Source organism: Durio zibethinus, chromosome 17 (genome assembly GCF_047325235.1).
Source record: "Durio zibethinus cultivar Kanyao isolate XHJ-2024 chromosome 17, ASM4732523v1, whole genome shotgun sequence".
Classification (NCBI taxonomy): domain Eukaryota; kingdom Viridiplantae; phylum Streptophyta; class Magnoliopsida; order Malvales; family Malvaceae; genus Durio; species Durio zibethinus.
Window position 1 is genome coordinate 14,068,388 of NC_143178.1, and position 26,218 is coordinate 14,094,605.

The following is a 26,218-nucleotide window of genomic DNA, read 5'->3' on the forward strand; positions in this document are numbered from 1 at the left end:
GTAAAATCATCTTTTACACTTTTTCTTGCATCTGGGTACATGAATTCTCCAAGTCTGAAGGTTTCATATAAATGTGGGATAAACATCAGCCTTGTTGTCTTTCTTGATGGCCTTCTTTTGACTTTCCACTCTGCCATCTCATAGCCTAGGCCCACCCTGTGGCTATTGTCTGTTATTGTTGAAGGTTCTTTAATTCCCTGTAAGTTTTTGCCTATCCCAAGCCTTGGATACTAGCCTTTGTTGATGACTTGGCTCACCACTATCTTTGAAAAAAGCTGATTTTGAAATCTTTCACCTACAGAATTGACCAATTCAAAAGATTGATGGGAGTATTTCAATGCTTCCTCAGTAACCTCTACGTATGGAGTGTTCAATGGTTGGGTCACCAGCATGTCTTCCTCTTTAACTACCACTACTAATTGACCTTCTACATTGAACTTGATCTTCTGGTGCAAAGTAGAAGGCATAGCTCCTGCCATGTGAATCCATGGTCTTCTTAACAGATAGCTGTAGGATGGAGAGATATCCATCACTTGAAATTTTATATTGAAGGTGCATGGCCCAATTTGTAAAGGCATTTCAATATCCTCTAGGACTTTTTTTTGGTCCCATCAAAGGCTCTCACAATCATCTGACTATCCCTCATATGAGAATAATCAATGGGTAGCCTTGCCAAAGTTGACATAGGCATGACGTTGATAGCAGAGCCATTATCGATAAGGACCTTGGCTATAATATGGCTCTTGCACTTGACTGTGATATGTAGAGCCTTTGCATTTCTTTTTCCCTCTAAAGGAATCTCATCATCGCTTAATGAAATGTGATTTGGCATGACTAAATTTCCAGCCAGGTGGTTCACATATTCAACAGATACATTATGTGCCACGTATGCCTGATTCAACACTTTCAATAAGGCGTTTCGATGTGGCTCTGAGTTCAGCAACAGTGACAATAATGAGATTCGAGCTGGTATTTTATTCAACTGTTCCACAACAGAATACTCACTATGTTTTACTAGTTTCAAAAATTCACAAACCTCTCTTTCTGATACTGGCTTCGGTTGATCTTTTTCAGGTTCTATCTTAGGATTATTTCATCTTTCTCTTTTTTAGCCTTCTCTCTTCTAGCTTTCTCTAGCATTTCTAGAGTGTAACATCTCTCACTTCGAGTAATGGCTCCTATACCAGTAATATTGGAAGCATCGGCTTTGGAGACCTCTTTTTTCTGTCCCTGAACTACAGTGTCACAGCCGTATCTCTAGGGTACAGCTTTATCATTTTTGTATGGAAAAAGAGTTACGACTTTAAAAGTTACCGGCCTGGGAAAGAGTTTATCTATGACTAACTTTGGTTTGTTTCCACATTGAATTGTCACTAGTTTCGAAAACAGCTTTATAGGCCTATCAGTCATGTGTACCTCAACACTCTTCAAATCTTTTTTTTCTTCATAGACTTTCATCTTATGTAAATCCAAGAGTTTTTGCACCTCTTGGTGAAACTGCTCACAAATCTCAATGGAATGGCCCATTACCCCATTATGATACTTACAACTAGTACCAGTTATATATGCTCCATGATAGTCGTGTGGACTTACCAGTGTATCATGTCTGCTCTTCATAAAACATCAAACAGTTGGTCGAGAGGTGTCTTAATATCTGCCACTTTTTTCTTCACATGGCACTTCTGTTCTTCGCCTATAGCATTCACATTATGATCCGATAAAGGATTACCACTAACAGTCGACGCAGTCATCCCTCCTGTATCAAAGCAAATCATCCCATCCTTGATCAATCATTGCACTTTATGTTTCAGGGTAGTGCAATATTCGGTAGAGTGACCAATAATCCCATAATGGTAATCACAGTGGGCAGTGGGATCATACCACTTAGGGTAAGGTGGCTTGAAGGGTTCTAATTTACTTGGAGCAAACAAATGACTGTTGTAGAGCTCCTTATATAATTCCGTATAAGTCATTGGAATTGGGTTAAAAACGGGTTTCTCACGAATGGTTTGTTGCTCCTACGAGCCACCAATGGGGTTAGTTGAGCGATTTTAGGGTCTTGAGGTAGGTTGAATGTTAGGCTATACATGATATTTTGGGGTTTATGAGGGGTTTGATATGTTTGGGGGTATGGTGGTTGTGTAAATGGTTGGTATGGATGAAAAAAAATGTTATTTACAGTGGGGTGATATGACAGATATTTTGGTGGTGGGTAGGGTGAATAACCTCTAAGTTGCTGTCTATCAAAGCTCACCGCATGAGCTTCAGTGTTTTTTTTTTCGGGACTCTTTTGCTAGATGCTTCATTTCCTTCTAGCTTGCCATTCTTGATGGCACTCTCAATGATTTCTCCTGAGATTACCATATCAGTAAAATTTTTCGTTGCATTTCCTATCATTTTTTCATAATAAGGAGATTTTAAAGTGCTAACAAATAGCACTGTAGTTTCTTTCTCAGTCAGAGGAGGTTGTACCTGAGAAGTAACATCTCTCCATCTCTGGGCATACTCTTTAAAAGACTCGTTTGCCTTTTTTTTCAGATTCTGTAAAGATAAACGATTAGGGGCCAAATCGATGATATGACGATATTGACTGATAAAGTCATGTGCCATATCGCTCCAAGAGCAAATGTGAGTCCTGTCCAACTGAACATACTATCTGGCCACATAGCCAGTAAGACTGTCTTGGAAAACATGCATCAATAGTTTTTCATCATGCGCATGAGCTACCATCTTCCTATAATACATGGTGATGTGGGTTTTGGGGCACTTTGTATCGTCATATTTTTTAAATTTCGGTGCTTTGAACTTATGGGGGATAACCACATCAGGAACTAAGCAGAGCCTAACAGCATCAACCGACCCATAAAAGCTAAATCATTCCACAGCCCTTAGCCTTTGCTCTAGCATGCTAATCTTGGAACTTTCTTGAACTTCCACTCTCATCTTTTCCTTCTCCTTCTCTTTTAAATCATATAGATCGAGAATTGGTTCTGCCGTCTTTTCAGTGAATACAGGATTTATATAGCTATTATACTGCCCTGGGTTAAAAGCTGATGGCATTCCAGGATATGTTGGATATGCGAAGTACTGTGGTGGGACATCTTAGGCAGACTGGGCTTGAGGTGGGCCAAAACTTGAAGGGTACAAAGGGTCAGCCACTTCTTGTAATGGGGGAACTTGCTGGCTTGTATTTTTTACAACTCATTTTCCTTTATTCATATTATTAAGAGCCTCCAAAATCTTGCTTAGCTCACTTTCAATCTTTTCAAATCTATGGGAATTTTTCTCTTCAATTTACCTTGCTCTGAATCTTGTGTTGTATCGATGGGCAGGATTTTCACTAGATGGAGCTATCTTGAGACCTTGAGTACCATATCTCAGAATTAGTAAATTTGCATGATCATCACATGGTTGCTTTGTTAAGTGTAATGAATGAGAATGCAATGAATGAAAAATACATGTATGCAAAGAACATTTGCCTTAAAATGGTATTCAACTAAAAAATTTCATTTATTCTAAAAAAAACTTTGATCTATATTGAGTTTATCATCCTAGAATTATAACCATAAAATTGTTTGATCTGTTCATATTGGGCCTTGGCTTCTTCTATGAAGTTCAACAGATGCTATCCATGTTCTCCTACTGGGGCCACCACTTGTCTTAATACCTCTGCCTCTTCCACCATCTCTCTTGCCTTACGTACCCCTTTATGGATTTGGGTTGTTAAGTGCTCAATGTATTTTTGCCTTCCTAAGTTCTCTCTTTTACCACACCAGACTTGATATGATAATTCTCTATGTTCCCTAACTAAAACAACAATGTGATCTCCTTGTTCATTCAACTTTTGACTTAACCTGCTCAAATAACTGTTTAGCATATTAATTTATGCCTGTGCTTTAGTACTTTCTTCTTCCAACTCGACATACTCTTGTTTCAATCTTATATTTTCCTCAGTCAGCTCGACAATGGTTATCTCTTTGGCTCTTTCTCTCACACATAGCCTCTTATGCTCCTGGTGTAACTTTGCTAGATCTTCAGTAGCTGTATCACGTTCTCTAGCAATCTTGTGAACTTTAACTTCATAACTTTCGGCTCTACCTTTCCACTGGGCTTTTTCTTCTTGAAATTCCTGAATCTCTTTCTTTAACTTAATCTTTTCAAACTCAAATTCTTTTGTTGCCAGCTCTAACTCTGATGGTGTCTCTTCAAGTTTTTCTTCTATTGGTGGTTAAGAGATTTCATAAATGAATACCATTTCTTGTCTTCTCTTTGTTCTCCAAACCAAGTAACCTGGGGTGACTTTTTCAGTGAATGGTCCATGACTCACTCTTTGGGGATTTTTCCATGCTTTGATCATCTCATTCATCCTCTGAAATGTTTTAGGTTCATTGTAAGAGAAATCTAACTGATGAAGCCCATAAGTCATAGGAATGAATTGTTCTCCCCTCAATTACCTTCTCACTAGGAGTGGTGCATAATTCATCACTCCCCATAAACCCAGAAGTGGAACCACTGTACTATCCCCACATTGGTATAACATAGGCTCACGATTCATCCATTGGGCCAACCATCTCACCCTAGCACTTTCTAATTTTTGTAAGAAAATTATCCATTCTTATTTAGACTTTCGCTTTGACCACCCACTTTCGCAGAATTTCTTGATTGGAAAATGATTACGGATGTAAAGCTTCGAGAAAGCACCATTTCCTTGTTCAAAATGACTTTTCATCCATAAGTACAATAACTGTATGCATCCTATGAAGTGTCATCCATTCCGACGACAATAACTCAAAGATCTGATAATCTTTGCTAATATCACCGTTGAAGGATTACAGCCATTGATCACACTTTCGAAGAAATCAACCATCGCTATCTCAATATGTCCCAAAACCTTTAGAAAGATTATCAATCCGTATATAGCCAAGGTAAATATGTCTAACCCCCATTCTTCATTGGCATGTTGCATCAAAAACTCATGAAAAAACTTTCAAGGTAGGCAAACCTGTTCCTGTTTCTTCTTTGTATGAGAATCCACAACTTCCTTGTCTATCCCCATGAGTTGAGCCAGACTTTTACGAAATCCTGACTTATGTTTTTTGACATATATCTTGTCAGGAGTCTTGAGATGCAAACCTACCAAGACTGAATATTCTTCGATGATGGGAGTCATATCAGCTTTATTTAAGATGAAACACTTGTATGCAGGATCCCAGAATTGTGTTACAGCTCTGATTAGCTGATCATCAACAGCCACTGCTAGAAGGTGTGCTATATGCCCATATTTTTGACAAAATTGCTCTTGTCTTGACGGACTCATCTTCTTCCAGATATCAACCAAATCTTCTAGATTGTTCTGTTTGAGGAGGATAGATGTTTTCTGAGACATAGTAGAATCATACCCAATTGACAAGCAATCTCCCATCTTCAACTGAGTCTTTTCTGATAGGGCCCTTACTTCATTGGGTGTCCTACAGGGTGCTAATGCTGATAAAGAACAAACTAAGCGTTCATTGGTGTCCATGAAAAAAAATTTGTTGAAGACTGTTTTTTAAGCAAATGTTCTTTATGCAACTTTATGATATGCGTATGAACCAATGCAAAAGAAATAAGAAAATGGTTAGTATACCCAGAAAAAGAACAAATAACTAAGTAAATTTAAACATCACACAAAGTAAAAGGGATGAATCCTATGCTTTTGGTCAATTCTAAAAGGGAAGAGTGATGGTTCTATCTATAGGTTAGGCACTCTTAAGGTTCACTATATGCGGTTTTAGGGTCAAAGTCTAAAGGTCCTCAAATTGTTCCTTACATCCTTGTCCATCACAGACTAGTAAGGCACCCTAATCCTCACCCATTACAGGCTACAAGCGGAAAATGTTCAATTTGAGTGAGAGTATTTCGCTAGCCACTGCGGAGGCATTAGACCTCACGAAAGCAATAGGTACTTTACTCTCTCCTAAAGGGATGGAGCTCAGGTATAGAGTTCATGTTATGCACATGCACATGAATGACATAATTAATAAAGTAAATAAACATGAATGAATAATAACACATATATACAAAAGGGTTCAATTTTATTAGGCTTTTGGATAACACAAATTATTTGCTGGCCTGACTCTCAAAGTCTCCAGTGGAGTCGCCAAGCTTTCATAACATCTAGATCCGGGGATCTATCGCTAGACATTGACTTTTAAGAGTCGCCACCAATCTTGTTTATCTAGGTGCGATTGATCACCTAAAGAATCTGTCCTTTCAGAAAACACCTAAGCTTAAGGGTCCCTAAAAGAATAGGTTCGGGTCTACTAACCAGAACAGGGTTCGGGAGTTTGATTACGTGTGAGGAAGGTTATAGCACCCTCACAACGCCCATCAAAAGATGGTACCAGCTAAAATTTGTGTTATCCAATGAGCCTTAAAATTTTACCGAGTAATTAATTATTGAAAATTATTCTCAATTGACTCTAATACTTTTAGCAAAAAATTGAGAAAATTCCCTCACCTCAAGAGTATGCAAGAAAAACTACTGTTTCACTTGCAGAGGCTCTGTCGTCAGATTATTTAAAGAAAAATCAAAATAAAATAAAAAGAAAGGAAAAGATGATTGCTCTTGTGCAGGAAAAATTGATTCTTTCAACTTTTCCTCAAAAATTGATTTTTTTTAAATTTATTTTTTTAAAGAAAATTGCTATTTTCAACTTTTCCTCAAAAAAATCTTTTTTGAAATTTTATTTTTAAGGAAAATTGATACTTTTAACTTTTCCTCAAAAAACCTTTTTTTTTTAAATTTTATTTTTAAGAAAAATTGATACTTTCAACTTTTCCTTAAAAAAATCTTTTTTTTTTTGAAATTTTATTTTTAAGAAAAATTGATACTTTCAACTTTTACTAAAAAAAACTCTTTTTTTTTAAATTTTATTTTTAATAAAAATTGATACTTTCAACTTTTCATCAAAAAACCTTTTTTTTTGAAATTTTATTTTTAAGGAAAATTGATGCTTTCAACTTTTTCTCGAAAAATCTTTTTGAAATTTAATTTTTAAGGAAAATTGATACTTTCAACTTTTTCCCAAAAATATATATTTTTTATTTTTATTTAAAGAAAATTGAATAATAAAACAAAATAAAAATAAAAATAAAAAAATAAAATAAAGAAAAGTAAAACAAAAATAAAAATAAAATAAGGATAAAAAAATATTAACTAAACCTAATCTAATAAATAAAAAAATAATAATAATAATAAATAAATTAAATAAATTAAAAAAAAAAACCTGAAGCGGCTCGGTATACGGCTCGACTCAAGAAAGAAAAAACGGCTCGGAGAAGCAGCTTGAAAACCGGCTCGACTATCGGCTCGAAGGGGGATACACGCGCGGGTTAGGACGCGGGTCGACGCTTGGATCGGGTCGGATCTCGACAAAATGCGAGGATCTTCTGGGTCACTTAAGGCCAAAACGACGTCATTTTGGGAGGGTATATAAGGCTCTTCCCTCTGTTTTTTGGCAGAATGCTCATCCCCTCTCTTTCTCTCTTCTTCTTTTTTCTCTCGCTTCTCTCTAAAAAGCTGAAGAACTCCGATTGAATGTACGTCGGATTCTGGAAAATTTCATCGAAATCTGAATTTTTCGCTGGAAGTTCACCGAAAGTTGGCCGAAAGGTGGTCAGTTTCTGGGAAATGTCGTCGGAAACTAGGCAACTTGCCGGAAACTTCAAAGTTGGCTGAAATTTTCGTCGAAAAATTCAATTGGAATCTGGAATTTTCCAGAAATTTCCAGAAAAAAAAATGCCAAAAATCTTCAAAAATTTTTTGCTAATTCCCATAATACTTCTTAGCCTTCTATACTCTTCTATCTCTCAAATCAGTAACTTTGCTCACGTTTTTTCTCTGTCTTCTTCATTCTGTTCTAGAAGGTCCCTTTTATAGGGATTGATCAGGAGTTTCTGATCAATCCCAATTCTTCTTTGGACGGGGATTCAATCTTTGAATCCAATCTGGACTCTTCTGATTGAATCTCCATTCCCAATAAGATTCTTCAGCCTTCAATCTCAACCTTCCAAAATAAAAATAAAATAATAATAATAATAATAGATAATTAGAAAAGATAAATCAAAAAAATATTATAAGATAAATAAAAAAATAATAATAATAACAGATATATAATTAGATAAATAAAAATACAAAAATCAATAAAATAAAAAATAAAAATAAATAAAAATAAAGATAAATATATATTAATAAATAGTAATAATAAATAAATAAATAATAAATACATAGGATAAAAAGGAAAATATATACATAAAATATGGAATAAAATAAAAAAAATAAAAAATAACAAAAATAAAATTGGACTTACCCTTTTGGATCAGGCCTAATTGATCCGGACCTGGACCAAATTGAGTGTCTACACATGCAAGACCCTAAAGATTAGATTTTCACTGAAGTTGCAAGAAAAGAAAGGCATAAACAAGTCGAAGGCCTTGAAATTGGCCCAATAACATCTTGCTACTATGGATGCAGTTCTTAACAATTTAGCTTCTCTCACAATCACTCTTTACAAGAGTTCTCCAGGTTGAGAAAAGGATTGCAAACTATACAAATGCATGTCAAGTAAATGGAGGCAAAGAAAGAAAAAGAGCATGCCCAAATAGAAAAAGAGTGTACTAGATACCAACAATTATCACTATGGCTCAACACTTTTATGAATTTTTTCCAACAACAATACAATTTCCTAGGAACAATTTAGGTGGTCCACCGTCTCGTCCACCTCAAGTATGTAATTTAATATGTATTTTTACTTTTTTATCTATTTTGCTAATTACTATCATAGTAAATTTATGTCTTGTATTTTTTTTCAATAGATTCTTGAATTCGCTAATGATTTTGGTGCAAATAATCATTTATTTAATTCAAGTGTTTTATCTCAAAGTATAATCAATTTCATGCTTATTGAATTTTTTTTATTTTAGATTGTTTATTTAAAAACAAGTTAAATTTTATTGTATCTTAATTGTTAACATATTAACAAATAATGTATTTAGATATTTAATAATATGCAGTTAATATATTCAAATTGAGTTATATGTTTCAATAGTATGTTTTGATTTTTAACGCGGGATAAATACTCGATTTGATATTAATATTTGGATTGATTCTCAATTAGGGATATAATTTTTTATTTTATTAAAATAAAAATTAAACATTTTCAAATTTACCTAAAATAAAACTATTTAATGGAAATAACCTACACGCGTCATTAACTCTTTTAACTAAAATGGATGACCAAAAATATAACAACTGAAAAAAAAAAAAAAAAAAAACGGCTAACTCGTAAAAAAGTTTTTAAATAAAAACTTTTAATTTGTTTACTTTCATTTGCTTGTCACTCTTCTCTCTCAACCACTTCACACTCTCTCACCAACGTTCTACCTAATTCTTCGAATTCATAGTTCTTCTACCATAAGAAATTTAAGGTCGCTGCTACGTGGTGTTTAGTCCTTCTTTCGTCTGGGCTGCTGCCTCCTCTTTTCTAGCTTGGGTCATGATAACCATAAATTTAGCCTGATAATCTCTTTTTATTATCATTCTAAAATTCTATTTTTCTTGTAGTGTAACCCATAAACAATGAAAAAAAAAAGTTTGACGTTAAATATAAATGTATATATATGCTCAAATGAGAAGAAACCTCGAGAATTAATCATATTTGATTAAAAAGTCCCGTTAGGACGTGCTGCCATTGACCGAATTCAAGTGTTTCTATCAAGAAATTGCATATTATTGGGTATTGTGGCCTCAAGATGGTAACAGATAATTTGGTCGGCAATGTCATTTTTTTATACCTCAATTTCTACTTTTGAATAACCATCATGTTGGGTCGTTGGGAAAAACATAAATGTGGCTGTAACTTCTGTGACTTTTTCATTTTTCCTTCCGGTAAATTGTCTTGCAAGGATTGAAATGGGTCTCTACAGATGTTTGACTAGCAGCTTGGTTTAAAGATTCTTATGTGACCTTTTCTTTCAGAAATAGAATAATGCATTTATTTATCATCAACTTATTTAAATTATCATAATATGATCTTGATTTATGATTATGATTTGTGCAATTCATGCGACCAATTCTAGACAAAACCATGATGTAAAAAAGCAGCTCATAACTTTGTTCCAACTCCATCTCAATGCTTTTTCTAAAACGAGTGCTTGGTGCGATGATGGTGCCCAGGATACTTATTTGTCTCACTAGTATTTGAGGTGACCATGGATTGAACCAACTCAATCACATATATTAAAAAAAATAAATTAGGGAAGCAAACTCCTTTTGCAGACGCTACGGTAAAATAATGGATTAACAGGTTGGATATGTTTTATGCGTGGGATTTGATAAATAAAATTTCATTTGTTGGCCGAGCAAAAAAAAAAAAAAAAAAAAAAGACAATATAAACCAAAACTATAGTTCAAGCATGACCTAATTTGGTTTAATTATTTTATTATTAAAATACTAAACCATTTCTATTTTAATATTTTAAAATAAAAAATTTAGTAAAATATATATTATTCATTAAGATTATAATATTATCAGTCCAAATCGATTCCTTTCGGATATATGTTTATTAATATTATAAAATTGGCAATTGAAAATAAACTTTTCGTCATCAATGGTCAGAAATTTGCGAAGAAAAATGGTGCATGCTTCCATAAAGATCCACATATGGCATCAAAGACAACTTTATTGTGGTTATTCGAGAAATTTATGTCATGAAAGACGAAGAAGCTTGTAGATTGATTACAATGCTACAAAGCATGTGTGCACAAATAATTCCTTATTCAAATTTTAGTAAGGCATGTGTTCTACATGCACAAATATTCTACAATTAAAATCAAAAGCAAAAGGACTATGTATTTGGAAATCACTTCCGAAAAACTCTTAACACTTGCTAATGTTTATTATGTTTAAGAAGTTAGAAGGAATCTAGTGTGTGCTAATTTGCATAATAAGTTTAGGTTTTAAACTAGTGTTTGAAGGGCAAGGGCAGCTCGTAATACAAGCAAAGCGGGCCATCGCCCCCCACCCCCCCAAATTTTTAAACCCTCAAATATATATATTAAATAAATTACTCTTCTTTTAAACTAAACATGCTATTATTTATTTTTACCCAGTCTTTTAACTTACTTTTATGCATTATAGTTTAAAAAGAATTGAAATCATATTATTATTTATCTATTTATTATATCAATTAATCATTATTCACAAATTAAATATCTAAAATCAAGAAATTTGTTATAAGAATTATATCACAATCATGTCAATTTAATAAAATTCAAATTAATTTTTAAGCTTCTTTGTAAGATTTTTTTTTAAATGTTAATTTTTCTCATAAGATCTTAAATCTACGATCAAGTATAAAAAATTTTGTTCTTTCTTTTTTAATCAACTACAAATTTTCTCCATATAATTTTCACTTTAAATTTTTCCTGAATCTTTCTCTCTGGTTAACAAACAATTTTTTCAATACAAAAATTAGATTAAAACCACTTTATAAAAGTAAAAAAAAAAAAAAAAATCATAACTTCTAGTCTCAAAGTTTTAACTTTAATTTTTTAATGGTATATTTTATTTTTACATAACTTGAAGAAATATTTATATTTAACAATTGATTTATTTATACTTAAAAAAAAAAAAAAAAAGACATTCATAATTTTAAGTAAAATTATCTGTTTAATAGAGTATGTTTATTTGTACATTTGTTTATGAATTGATAAAATTTATAATTTTGTAAGTTTTTTTAGTACATTTCTTGTATATTTATTTATATTAATAATAAAATAAAAAATTAATAAAAAATAAATTTTAATATAATATTAATTAGTCCCCTCTAAACCAAATGTTAACATTCGCCACTGTTGAAGGGGATAATAATAATAATAATAATAATAATAATAATAATAATTATTATTATTATTATTATTATTATTATTATTATTATTATTGACTCATTTGATTTTTGACATAATAATTTAAGATATGTACATTATAATAGAACGTTTGCAATGTACAAGTCAAACTTGATTCCTTTTATTAAGAAAAATGATGAAAGTTGTAAAACTTGTATCCCTACTAAAATTAAAAGGAAACAATTTCTAAGTTCTAAATTGCTTGAATTGGTATAATGATGTGTGTGACTTGCATGGAACACCTTCAATAGAGGAAATAAAATACTATGTCATTTTCATTGTTGATTTCTTAAGGTTTTGTTATGTTTACTTGATTCGTTCAAAAGATAAAGTATTATACAAGTTTAAAAGACTTAAGAAATAAGAATGATAGAAGAGGTGAATATTGTAATTCAATTTATTTGAGTCTATGGATATTATTCATGATGTTTCAACACTATATTGTTCCTCAGGTTTGCATGAAAATCATCTAATGAGACTCCATTATGAGTTTAGACTCAAGATAAATCAATTAATATAATTGAGAGTCGTTAAATTAAGAAATTGAAGGTTATTAATCACAAGTCTCATCTTTATCAAAGAATTTGCATTTGATTTGAAGATTTATATACAAAGTGTAGAATGAATTAAAAGTTTTTAATTTTTATAATAATTTTATAGTTATAATCCGTCGATAAGTCATTGACAATCCGTTGATAATTACAGTCGGAATTTGTTGGTGTTGAACAAATTTCTAGTATAACTGTGCTTGGCATAATCCAACCTTTATTATTCCACTTTAAATATGACTCCATCATACCTCCAAATTAAAGAGTATATCTCGTCATTTACTTAATGTCATCCATTTAAGTACAATTGAATGTCTGATATTGTCACGCATGAATCTAGGAAGATTAACATCACGCATAAATCCCAACACGTTAAGATACTTTTAACGGCCACAAAGCACCTCTTACCATACTCTTAAGATACTTTGCAGTTGAGATTAGAGGCGTGCATGATTTGGGTGAGCAACCCAAAAAAATATGATTGCGAACCACCCATACAAGATCAATCTTGAAATTTTTGGACTGTAGAGCGATCCAACACTCTCTACACTCTCTAGGACCCATGGTCTACCCATGCAAGGTCAGTCCGGTTCAACCCAAAAATTGGATCCTAACCCCACAAATGTTATGAATTCTCTTGTCAATTTCACATGTTTAATTATACAGCTTCAAATTTATATTTTTGCATAGCACTCAAACCATCGTGCTTCACCATGTAACAGAACAGGGAAAAAAAATTGTAGTGCCGCAACTTATTATGACTTCATATAACTGGTATGGTAAAAAATTCTTGATGGGCTTGCTTCTATAGCTCCATAAGCATGCGATTCTTCTCGATGGGCTTCCTCTCCTATGCTATTGAAATAGTTGTGGCTAAATTCTGTTGCTGGTGGGTCGATTTAGAACCTTGTAAAAATTGTTCCACTTTTACCAGGTCATGGAAGTGAATTACCGTCTCAGGATTCTCATTGAAAACCTTTTTCCCTGTCTCTTTATGCAGATCTAGAATCCAAAACTTTATTCTTATTTATTTATATATTTATTTTGACTAAACTGTGTCCTTAAAGCCTACTGATCTTAATGCTAGCATCTATGTTTAATCCTTCAATTAACAATGGCTCTCCTTACTGACCCCACTGTAGGTGTAGTAATTAATATCATTGCATTGCTGATCTAGCTATTTGATTCTAATACTCCTTGTGTCTGTATTCTCAAAATCAACTCGGTATGCAACAACACTCAATTTTAGTAGTATGTCGTCATTTTTTAGTAGTAGCATTTCTATTATTCCTGCATTCTGCACATTAATAGAATTTTCTGCATCCATGGTTGTCCTTGCAATGCCGTTGCTCAAGTAAAGCTCAGATGGTATAGCTGCCTGCAACCCTATATTGTTGAAAATTACAGGAAAGTTTCTGTAAATCAAAACGTTCCTTAGTGTCCTTGCCTGTGTTGAAATTTCAATGTTTGGTTTAACCCATTCCCTATTCCAGTAGATTCAAATCTTGTATAATTCTCTCAAGTCTCCCAATTTATAATGGGTACATTTGGAGGAATAGTAGAGATCATGGCCTTTCAGAAAATTTCCTTTCATAATTTGAGAATTTAAATTAAGATATATATATATTTTACATATGTTGGATTTTACTAGAACATCATAGGTTTTCAACTGCTCTGTTGATGATTTAAAATTTCATCTACTACTTTAGAGGATGAGGAAATTTTGAAGGAATTAAAAAAAGAAAATTAATTGAATCAAAGCATATAAATACTATCTGAGTTTATCATTTGGGATTAAGAATCATGGACTTAACCTCTCATGTTTATAGATCTTTTATTATTTATACTAGCACATAAGCCAGCACTTCACTTCGGGACTTAAAGAATTTTATTCAAATTGATATTAAACAAATTAAATAAGTAGATTTTAGTCTAAATTCTAGTTAAAAAATTATAAATTTTACGGACAATTTTGATTATATAAGCAAGTAAGAATAAAAAAAGTTAGCATATATATAAATCATATTATTAAAATCAATTCGGTTTCCATGCTTCAAGTTTAGAGCCCCACAACTTTGAGAAAAGCTTACGATCCATACGTTAAGCAAGTTTTATTATCAGATTGGTGTGGCCGTGTTAGTGGTGGGGCAATACTTTTACAAAATTAACCCTCAAATTATAATTAATCTCATAATGGTAATTATAATTAACCTCAAAATTATAATTATAATTTTATTCAGGAGAAGAGCTAAATGTACCCCTGTTTTTTCTTTGTACAGCCTTTTTCTTTAATTTTTTGTAAGTAAAATTATTTAATTACCATTTCTCACAAAATTTTTAATATTCATTTATGATAAGTTTTATAATTTTTCAGAAATAGATTTTTCAAAAATCATATCACTTTTTGAAAATATATTTGCGGACAGTATATGGATTTTAGGTGATGAAATAGTAAAAATTTAAGAAAAATTATGGAAAAAAATTTATTAAAAATTTTTATTAATTAATGTAATAAAAAAGTTATTATTAGAAAAAAATAATAAATTTTAAATTTAATAAAAAAGTTTATTTCTCTATTTTAAAATTTTTTATCAATTTAAAATTCATATTTTTTTAATAAATACTTTTTTTGGTATCGATTGTTAAAATTTAATAATATCTCTAACTAAATTGAATTTTTTGAAAAAATTTCTCTATCTAATTACCATAATTGATTTTTCTAGTTAGCATATTAGATTTTAACAAAATTATGTAGAATTAAGTGATATTATTTGTACAATTTTTAGGAGTTTCAACTTTTAAATGTTGATCAGATATAATAGTTCTTTCATCATTTTTGGTAACATTAAGAAACGAAATGTTTAATTAGAGCTTCATAAAATTTTATTCTTTCTCTATCACCAAAATATTGAAATTAACTTCTTTTTTTATTAATTTTAAAATTTATGATTTGTTTCTAATAATAATTTTTTATTATACTAATTAATAAAAATTTCTAATAATTTTTTTTTTGTAATTTTTCTTAAATTTTCATTATCTCACCTTCCACAAATGAATTTCCATAAAAGTATATGACTTTTGGAAACCCATTTTCGAAAAGGTATATGATTTTTTGAAATAAATTTTTGAAAAGTTATATGAATTTTTAAATTTTTCTTTTTGAAAAGTTACAAAACTTACTGGAAATGAATATGAAAAACTTGTAAAAAATGATAATTAAGTAATTTTATTAATAAATAATTAAAAAAAATACTTTGGCTGTGAAAAGAAAAAACAAAGGTACATTTAGCAATTCCCTTTATCCACCCCATTGTTAACTTTCATGGTTGTGTTTCAAAATTAATCTTCAAATTATAATTAATCTCAAAATTGATTTGACTTTAAATTGAAATCAAACAATAATAAGAGATAACTTTAATATATTTGTATAGATTTCACGTAAAAGATTCAAATATCCGACCAGGAAAAGTTCATAGCAAGGCTATCGAGTCTCATCGTGCAGCACATATTGTTGCCTTGGTTTTACAAATTTTACTATTGAACCCTTGCCATCCAAGGTAACCATTTCAGACGAGCCACCATACATTTTTGGCATTGCAAAAATATTAAGCTCAACTTGCGGGTGTCACCAGAAGTTACCTTGGATCTAAGTAGGAGGTTTTTATTGGCAGATTTGGACCCTGCCACAGCTAAACTGGGAATCGGTGTTTTAGGGCCCTTCCTCTCAGCATTTGCCTTTGCATTTACTTTTGACAATAGTGATGTCTTGGTACCCTTTGCTTCCGGTGGAAAAATTTCCATATATTATTGCTTATGCTGGCATGAATCATTCTGATCCTAATCTAACAGTGGTAGATCTAAAATTTTTTTTTAAGTATAAAATTTATAATATATATATAAAAAAAAATTACCACAGATTTATCAATTATGAACGGAAATGGTGTCCATTGGAAAATTTTGCTGGTGCACGGAAAATCTTTTTTTTTTATTATTTTGTAATTTTTAAAGGTTTATTGGAAATAATTGTCCAGAGAAAATATATTTTTTTAAAATTTCTCATTTTCCGATTCTTTAAAGTGTTCATAATACCCTAGTTCTAAACGTATATTGATTATTGGCCCCCGAATCCAAAATTTGATTTCACCTCGTGGAGGAGAGGATGTAACTCCTGTTGTTTGATTTGGATTGGTTAGTTTTCTTAACGAGATCCTCGTTGGGCTGCAAGGGCTTCTTGTCCTTATCTCGCAACAGGTAGTACGCATTGAAAGATACAGTTATGTGACAAAGTAAGAAATGGTTGTATTATTCTTTTTTCATATGACCCTAGAAATGTCTCTTCTGTAAAGATTAATGGATTATCAGTTTCCAAAGTTGGGTGTTCTAAATAAAAAAAAAAAATGTGAATTTTACAATGTTTAGAATCTATGAAAGATTGTGAAGCGAAAGTTCCTTGCCGCACTGCAGCAAGAACAATCAATAAACATAATTGGAATAACTGTGACTAGATGTAATATTTAGGCTTCAACACTGCTTAGTTAACATTCTTGCATTGTACACGTAATATTTTTTGTTTCTTTCCAAAAAAAACAACAATCATGTAATCTGATAATAGAATGCCTTAATTTCAGTGATCAAGATTTAATTATGATAGTTTCAAATGTTAAAAAAAAAAAAGTTCTTTCAAGGAACCTACTTATAGGGTATAACCTATTAAGATCTGTTTTTGATATGGAATGTGTTTTCGTAGTTTTCCATGATGCTACACAGTTATGTTAGAGATAAGCCACAGTTATGCTACACAGATATGGCATTTTATCCCATTTTGTGTTGAAGAAAAACCAGAAAATCAATATGTTTTAGCTCGCATTTTCTTGAGGCTTTTGATTCTACTTTACATTCTTGAGTTTGTTCTAACGAAGTTAATTTTTCCTTGGGAAAAACAAAATACTCAAGCATGCGAGCTTTGCAGTAGCCATCCCACGTTTTCATGCTGTTTCCCCTTTTTTTTTTTTGGTGCTCTTGACCAAAAACCGAGGATAAAATTCCATGACAAAAAGAAAAGTTAAATTGCCTTTAAAGCCAGTTGCAATTGATAGAAAAGCTAGTGTCAAGTACAATCATTCCCTTATTAAAATTTGCAAGATTTTTACATTGTCAGCCATATGAACAAACCTAAAAAGGACGCTGCAATCACTTGCTGCATCCCAATCTCGAAGGATCTCCACGCTGAAGCTCATCCATCAGCAGATGTGCAACTGACTTGTATCCCAGCTCCCGAGCTTTGAATTTGATGAGAAAAACGAAAAACGATAGTCAGTATTTTCAATTCCAAAAAGTTTGGCCAGTTGGGGAAGATAGGAATCAAGACAAAACCTCTGTAAATTGCTATTCCAGTTGGAGCCATCTTTCGATTCTTCAAGCACAGTGAACTTTGGAGAATGCAAAAAAGAATCAGTGAACAACACAAAATTATCAATCACACACACAAGAAGTAAAATAACGATTCACATACCTATTACATATCCAATAAGGGTTGATTCCTTTTTCTTCTATGCAGTGAGGGCACATCCATTCCTTATTTTCTCTTACCTCCTCCAGTTCTGATAAAAAAAAATGATAACAGTACCTTGTAAACTATTTCTTCCCCTTGCTGTTATGGTATTTTTCTAAGACTAACATCATTACAACACCAAAATTCACCACATCAACCTTTTTTCTTCTTCACAGTAACCCATCCTTGAGTTCTATTCCACCACGTACAAGCTATAAAAACTACCAAGAGCTGTTGTTCTCTTTCAAAAGTGTAATCCCCTCCTAGCTTAATCCATTCTTGATGAATCTTAAAATATTGATCTTACCTTCACCATACCTAACCTTGAGACAAGCCCGACACAGAACACCATTGTTAGAGTGACAAACTGAACAATCTGTCTTCCCTGCTTGAAATATATATGTTATTAGGGAACTTAATCTAGTTTGCAATGAACTTTACAAGTGTTTCCGTGACAAAACCAACCTATGCAGGGCTGATTTACATCAAGATTAGCACATCGCTTGCAATCTTCCTCAGCGCACAATGTCTTTTGCCTGCATATGATTTGCTTGTTAAAGTCCATATTCCATAGTAATATTAGTTGCCTCCTCTATTCGGAATAAGAGCTGGACTTCATACTAAATAAGCTTAAAGATAGAAAACTTTTGGTTGTTATTTCAATCATGTTTATTGATTGTTATTTCAAACCACGAAAAAGGCTAGGCTTCCTTTGGTTGTTACTTTTGTTTTTTTACTTTTTGTTATTTATTTCTAACTCAATGAAAAGTTATTATCATAAAACAAAAGTAAATGATAAAAACCAATTATAATTGATTAAATATGAAAAATTGACTAAAATATGACACTAGCTGTAACAGAACTTGTACATAGCTGCATTTGCAGCTTTTTTAGGATATCATTTGCTTCTCAATTTATATCCGTTTTGCTTAATTTGCCACAAAGCATGAGCAGTCTAAAGTTGGCAAAAGAAAATCATCGTGGCAAAATAGTTCTTTTTTGTTATTCGAAGGAGATTTGAATCCAACTCTTTGAGCCTAGATACATGTATTTATCATCGAGCCAAATGACGAGATGCTCAAAATAATTTTTTTTTAAAGAAAAGCAAAGGAGAAAGTATTCAGGTTCCTTATTGCTTTTATAATCAACACAGCATAACTAGAAAAGTATAGTGAGATCAGTCCATATTTGGTCTTCACCTATTTGAGAGTCAACAAAAATAGCTATTAATCACCATAAACTCTTCCAATTTCCTGCTTCATTATTTAAACACGCTCAATTCATTCTCTCAATCCTATACCATTGTCTAATAAAAGTGGGGAAAAGAAAACGATAAAAACAAAAAGTGGTAGCGGAAAAATAAACCTGCAGAAATGGCAGCAAATTCCAAAAACAGGGTTGTAAACACTGCCCCTCCCCTCCTTGCGACGGCAGCGCCGAGCAGAATCCTCAGGCGATAATTGATGCCTCCCACCATATATAGTCCCCGATGGAGCATTTGCAGGCCTTTTTTCATTCCCTTCGCCCGAAGAAGAATTTCTCCCTTCTTCACTCTCTTCATAGTCAATCACTTTTCCTATTTTAAAAAGGAAATATAAGATTTTTCTTTTTCAAAAAAAATCTTCTTTAGAAACGGAGAATCAATGGATTCTTTTTTTATTTGCTTACCTCTGGCTCTGAGCCGGTTAGAGCGACGCAAAAACTTGCCAGTGTGAGTTGACGCGGTACGAATTCGTTTGAAACGATTGGAGCGGCGCAAAGGCCTGATGTCGTATTCTTTCTTTTGCCATTTTCTGACCTCGATTTTCCCTGGTTTTGCAGACGAAACAATCGACCGGAGCTCGGAGATGGTGTTGTGCACTCCCAGAGAGGCTAATCGAGCCTGTATCGGAATTCATGATCCATTGAAGAAAAATTTTTAAAAAAAAAAAGGAAAAAGAGTGATTTTTAATGAATAGAATGGAGGACCTGGTTCTCTAAGATGCGAGCGTTCCTGAGACTTTCATAATCGGATTTGGCTCTAAGCTTTCCCATTTGGTTTCTCAAATCTCAATTTCTCTGATAACAGTGGCTGCAAATGATGGAACTCAGAAGATTTCTCAAAATAACTGAACCATAAGTTTAAAAAACGCTTTTTTTTAAAAAAAATAAGGTTTTTGGAAATCACAGTTTTGTGGCCTTCCAACGGTCATGTTTCGAGCGGGGTATCTGTGTATTCAAAAAAAATAATTCAATCAGCAAATTCATCAATGAGGCGTTTAGTTAAGAAAGATTTTTTTTTTTTGGGTGAAATTTTACTTTTCATAATTTGATTTTTTTTTTTACTTTAATTTAGGAAACGTGATTTTTGAGATTTTTTAAAATTTTCAATAATATTGAAAATAAAAAAGTAGAGAAATAAAAACTTTCTTCTCCCACGAGATTTTTTAAATTTTAGAAGAAAAGTAAAATTTTTTCCTCAATTAATTGCCTTTTTTTATTTATATTATCTTTTATAATTTCTTAAAATTAGAAAATAAATATGATTTTTTATTTATAATTTCAAAATACAGTATATTAAGATAAACACGTTATAAGGAGATTACAAATTAGGGGTATAAATGATACATTAGTACTCACAAGATACTCAGATTCGATTCGAATAAAACTTAAATTCGGTTCGATTATTATTGAGTCGAATACGAGCTCGAATAACTCGATTCATCGATCTAACCGAGTTCAAGTATTTTTATACTTGACTCGAGTAGCTCACGAACCTAATCGAGCTTTTATATTTAAATATTTTTTATTATTTTAATTAATAAAATATCTCGAATTTGAGTTCGAGTTCGAGTATAAATAATCAAGCTCTTGTCGAGTATAAGAATCAAGCTTATTTTATATAGTAATCGAGCGAGTTCGAATAACTCGATTTCGATCACGAATCGAACTCGAAATAAGAAAATAAAACTCAATTGAGTTCGAATCAAATATCGAATCGTAAGTTAAGAGTTGAACTCAAACTCAAACTTTTTACTATATCGATTCGACTAAACTGAATTACACTCCCACTACAAACCACTAAGATTATTTTTGGGCTACAGGACATATTCCGTCGAGGTATAAGGATCAAAGCTAGCATTTTCAACTCATGAAGGGTAGTGTGGCCCATAGTCAACAAGATATGGCTTGGAGGCTAGTACATGCGAGATATGGGATGGGGTTAAGTCCTCACTTTGTCCATGGTGTAGTTAACTCTGATGTCCGGCGTTTCTAGTAATTAAATTCTTATTTGATTTATAAAAAAAAAAAAAAAAGGGTAAAACAAATAATGAATGTTAAATTTATATTTTTAAAAATTAAAAAAATGATATTTTTAAGACAAAAACACAATGGATGTTGAAACTATTTTTTAAAATTTTTAAATTTTAACAAAAATTGAATTTTTTAAATAAAAAACGTAGTGAATATTATTAAAATTATATTTTCAAAATTCTGAATTTTAAACAAAGACTATATTTTTAAAATAAAAAATATAATAGATGTTGAAATATTATTTTCAAAATTCTAAAATTTTAACAAATATTGTGTTTTGTTAATAAAAAACATTGTGGATATTATAACTTTATTTTTGAAATTCTAATTTTAACAATTACTGTATTTTTAAGATAAAAAACATAATTTTTGTTACTACTTATAATAAAATTAAAATAAAATGTAAAATATTTTTACTTAATATTATTACTCAAGGATAGTAATAACAGTAATTAGCACTTAGTTTTTTTTTCCCTTTGCATAAGTACAATCTAAGTATAGTAATTAGGATTGAAAAATTATTTTTGTTGAAAATATAAAAAAAATATATTTTAAAATTCTTTAATTTCAATGAAATAATATGTTATTCACATATAATATGTTATGAAATCATGTGTTATTTACATGTTATCAAGGATAATATAATAAAAGACTTTATTAAGTATATTGTATTCCTCTAAACCGAATACAAAATCTTATATTCCCTGAGTCAATAGAACCAAGGAAATCATACATTCCTTTTGAGTATCACTTTTCTCCGAAATTACTTTCCTTTAAAATCACTTTCCTTTTCAAAATCTAAAAACTTGCTAACTAAATGCCCCATAAAGGTCATTTAGATGGACAATGATATTGGTTTCAATAAGATTAAAAATAGTGGTAGAGAAAAGATTAATTATTACAAACTAAATGGTGACAATGAGATAAATTATAGTGGAAAGAGAAAATAACCATTAAGTGTATTTGATATATAAAATTATTATATAATAGGATAAAATAATCTTATAAATAAAATTAAATTAAATAATATCATCCTATCGTATGTCTAATGTGCGATGATTAAAATAAGATATTTTTATTTATTAGTCAAAATTATTATTTCTCAAAGTTTGTACAATTTAAATTATTGATATAATTTTTAAAGATATAATATAATAAGTAAGTTCAGTCCAATGAATTAAGAATAATGCTCTCTACTTTAGGAAGATTGAATCATTCTATAATCTTCTTGGTATAGGATGATTCAATCTTCTTTACAATGTTATCTCTTTTTTAAAAACAAATCAAATATAATATAAAATGACTATTATATTATCTTATCTATTATTCTATACATCAAATATGCCTTAAGAACATTAGATTAAAATTTGTATATAATGAATTTCTTATATTATTTATTGTTTAACAATATATCAAATAAGCTATTAAAAATTAATTTATTAATAATTTATTTGATTATAAAATGCATTATTTATTTATGTATTTTTAATAAACAAATTAATAATTAATTTATTATATAATTATAAATTTTATTATATTAAATTAATAAAATTATTTTAAATGAATAAAAAATAAAAAAAATATTAAGTATCAGGGACATTTTCGTTATTACAAATAATCTTAAGGGTAAAAATAAAAAAAAAGGACATAAATGTGAAAGGGGAAGTGGTGGGAGGGGAGAAATCTCAATTGAAGCTTCCCCTTTGCAATCTAAATTTCGGGTACCACAACTGGTTTTTTGTTATCCAAATATATGTTGTGGTGCGAATTAGGCAAAAAAAGTGATGAATTCGCGCCACATGGTTGATAAAACGTTTAATAAGAAAAAAAGGGAAAGATATTTAATATTTTTAATAGAAAATAAATTTTTTAGATAAAAAATAATATTTTCTATTATTATTTATCAGTATAATAATATTTGTAATAAAAATAGATTTTGTGTCTTTAAAATGATATAGAATTTAAAAAATATAAAAATTTTAACTTAATTTTAATTTCTGAAAATTTATTTTCTATTAAAACAAAGAATATTTAACTAATAAATTATATTACAACAAAAATATAAAAATATTATTTTACATTTAATATTTTATAAAATATTTAAAAAATAATATAAAAAAATATAATAGCATCATTGGTCTCTAAATTTTGAGCAAAAGTCTATTTGGGTCTCTCCATCTATTAAGGTAAAATGACAAGTGCCATTCGTGTAGTGCCATTTGGCATTTATTATCAATTTAGATGATTTCATAAATGAAAAAATTAAAGTTGAACAACTTTAGACAATTGGTGATCTAATTAAAAACTTTTTAAATATTAAGAATCAAAATAAAATTTAACTTAAAATTTAAGAATCATGGGTCATATTAATTCAAATATATAAAACCAAACATTTTGACAAAAAAAATCAAATGTGAATGGTTTAATTTTTTTTATACATAGACAAACAAAATTAGTTGCATAATTGATGTGTTTGATTAGATCTGATATATTTTTAATTTAAAAAATAAATTTTTTTAACTAAATTAATTATATTTATTTCTTTAAAAATTCTATATTCTTGACTTCAATACATAAGTTGCAATTCAATTTACCTTAAATTACTATCAATAAGTTCGATTATATGTAATTTTAAATATATATTTCATATTTCCTATATAGATAGGTAATTATTACAAGGGACAGAAAAAAACAAAAAATGCAAAAAAAAAAAAAAGAGAATTAGAATAGGAGATTTCTCCCTCCCATTGGCTCATCCCAATTAGTTAACCACTACCAACTCTAGCATTGCTGAAAACCGTAAAAGAAATGCAATAGCATTTGCAGCCAATATAATCGTAACCTTCTAGCAAATTGTACAACTCAATCCTAGCCTTTAGTTTCAAATTTTAGTAGTTCTAAATCCTAAAAACCTTAACAATGAAAGGGGAGACAAAAATTCAAAAAAATACCAAAAAAAAAAAATCATTCAATGAAAATCCCTAACGCTGATGCCTACATTCTAAAACACCAAAAAGCCACCGTTTTCAAACCACTAACTTCAATACCCCACACTAGCAAAGCACAACCTAAAATCATCGATGTGAAACCCAAAAAAATTGCATATCTTTTACCAAAAATTCACAACAAAAATAGCCCAAAAAACCTCCAACAAAAGAAAAACATTAGAAAAGCAGTAACCTAAACAACCAAAATAATACAAAAAACCAAAAAAAAAAAAAAAACACAATCTTTAAAGGAAAAAGGCATAAAAAAGGCAAATGTTTAGTTTTTCTCTCTCTTAGAGTTTCGAGTTCAAGGGTGATTTTGAGAAAATTTGTGATTTTTTTTGGAAGGGCAAAATATGGATGAAGGTGATGTCGGTGGCTAACTAAAGCAACCAAGAATAAATAATAACCTAATAGTGATACTGATTGAACAAACAGCAAGGAAGAAACGCAGACAAGATAATAACAAAAAAATTAATAAATTTGGAGAGAATCAAAGTATAAGAGAGATGATAGAAGAGAGAGAATAAAGGGATAGAATGTACGAATTTGTTTTCTTAAATTACATAACTAATCAAACAATTGACTATGGTACAAGTTATATTCTAATAGAATTGCTGATTCATCATTTCTTTTAATTACATGTTGAGCTATTTACTAACCACTACAAAGGAAAGAAAATAAACTGAAAATGAAAATATTTCTTGATTGTTTTGGGCCTATAATAAAAGGCTAGAGGAGGATAATGGACATTGTTTGAAGGAATCAAATAGTGGCAAAAGTGACAGTAAGGAAGGCTACGATTTTGGGTTTTAGGATTCTCTTGAGGTTTTTGCGTTGTTTAGGGAATAAAATGGTAGAGGAAGATATTTTAGCGTTTTAGTTAGGTTTCGTAGTGGTGGACATGAAGTTTTCAAGGTAAAGGAGCTACAAGATTTGGGGCTAGGTCTATGAACTTTCAGGGAGTTTTTGAAAAATTTAAGCTTGTAGAGGTACAGAAATAGTTGAGAGGAGCAATTTGGTGCTTTTTTTGTGATAATTTTTGCATTCGCTGACGGTGGAAGGCAATGACATGCGGCGACAAGGAAGATAGAGATTGACTAGATTTTGGGCAGAAGTAAGGTTGTTCTTGGAATTTCCAAATCCTAGAGAGAGAGAGGACAGAATATAGAGATAGGGGAAAAGTAAAAATAAATGAAACTCGAACTGTGCATTTAGGAGCATGGGAAAGCAAAAAAAGAAAAGGAAAAATTAAGAAAAAAGGGCAGAAAATACTAGGTCTTCAGTTGAACCATTTAGACAACTTGACTTGAACCCAAAGAATCGAGCCGACAAATTTGGGTTTAATTCAAACATTAAAACTTTTTTTAATTTCAATATTTTTGAAGAAAATTTTTGTTTTTCAAAAGTTTTACAAATCTCAAAGAAATTATTTATCTCTTAAAAAATGTATTGATTTTCATCAATTGCAAAAAAATTTGGATCTGGTGCTTTTATTAGATTACTTGCACATAAGTTATTATATACAAGTTCTTGAAAACAAGCTTGTTTTATAGCTTGATTAGCTAACGTTTGTGTTAATTTTGCCATATTTTTACGAAAATTAGCATTACTATAAGTTATATGAGATTTTCATATATTATTAAAAAGATTATATAATTTAGGGGGTATACCTGGATTATAAAAATCTTTTATTTCTAGTATAGATGTTCTTGGTTGAAGCAATCCTTTCGTTTGTTTGAGAATTTGTAAATATGAAATAGGAGTTCATTGGTTGGGATCCTAAGAAAACTGAGATATATTTGAAAGTTGTGTAGGTTCACTAATTGTAATGATAGTTGAGGGATAGAAAAATATGGTTATGGTGGATAGAAATATCCTAGAGGATATG

The 26,218-nt window shown here is 30.6% G+C and overlaps 1 protein-coding gene and 1 pseudogene across 1 annotated transcript; one reads left to right on the plus strand and one right to left on the minus strand.

Moving 5' to 3' along the window:
• Positions 1–2,601: 2,601 nt before the first annotated feature.
• On the plus strand, positions 2,602–16,785 carry LOC111274737 (uncharacterized; annotated as a pseudogene).
• Positions 16,786–17,545: 760 nt separating this feature from the next.
• LOC111274746 (uncharacterized) lies at positions 17,546–20,171 on the minus strand. The gene is made up of 8 exons (XM_089745825.1): positions 20,015–20,171; positions 19,715–19,928; positions 19,412–19,622; positions 18,512–18,582; positions 18,354–18,431; positions 18,008–18,095; positions 17,869–17,924; positions 17,546–17,774 (listed from the first exon to the last, which is right to left on the minus strand). Exons 1-8 carry the CDS (start codon positions 20,078–20,080, stop codon positions 17,686–17,688), a joined length of 873 nt encoding a protein of 290 aa, XP_089601951.1. The 5' UTR covers positions 20,081–20,171; the 3' UTR covers positions 17,546–17,685.
• Between the last annotated feature and the right edge of the window lie 6,047 nt (positions 20,172–26,218).

Coding starts and splice junctions, on each gene's coding strand:
- LOC111274746 (XM_089745825.1), bottom strand. CDS start 20,080: ATGGGAAAGCTTAGAGCCAAATCCGATTATGAAAGTCTCAGGAACGCT. Junction 19,623..19,714: donor TAACCGGCTCAGAGCCAGAG/GTAAGCAAATAA, acceptor TTTTTAAAATAG/GAAAAGTGATTGACTATGAA. Junction 17,775..17,868: donor TGGAATAGCAATTTACAGAG/GTTTTGTCTTGA, acceptor TCAAATTCAAAG/CTCGGGAGCTGGGATACAAG.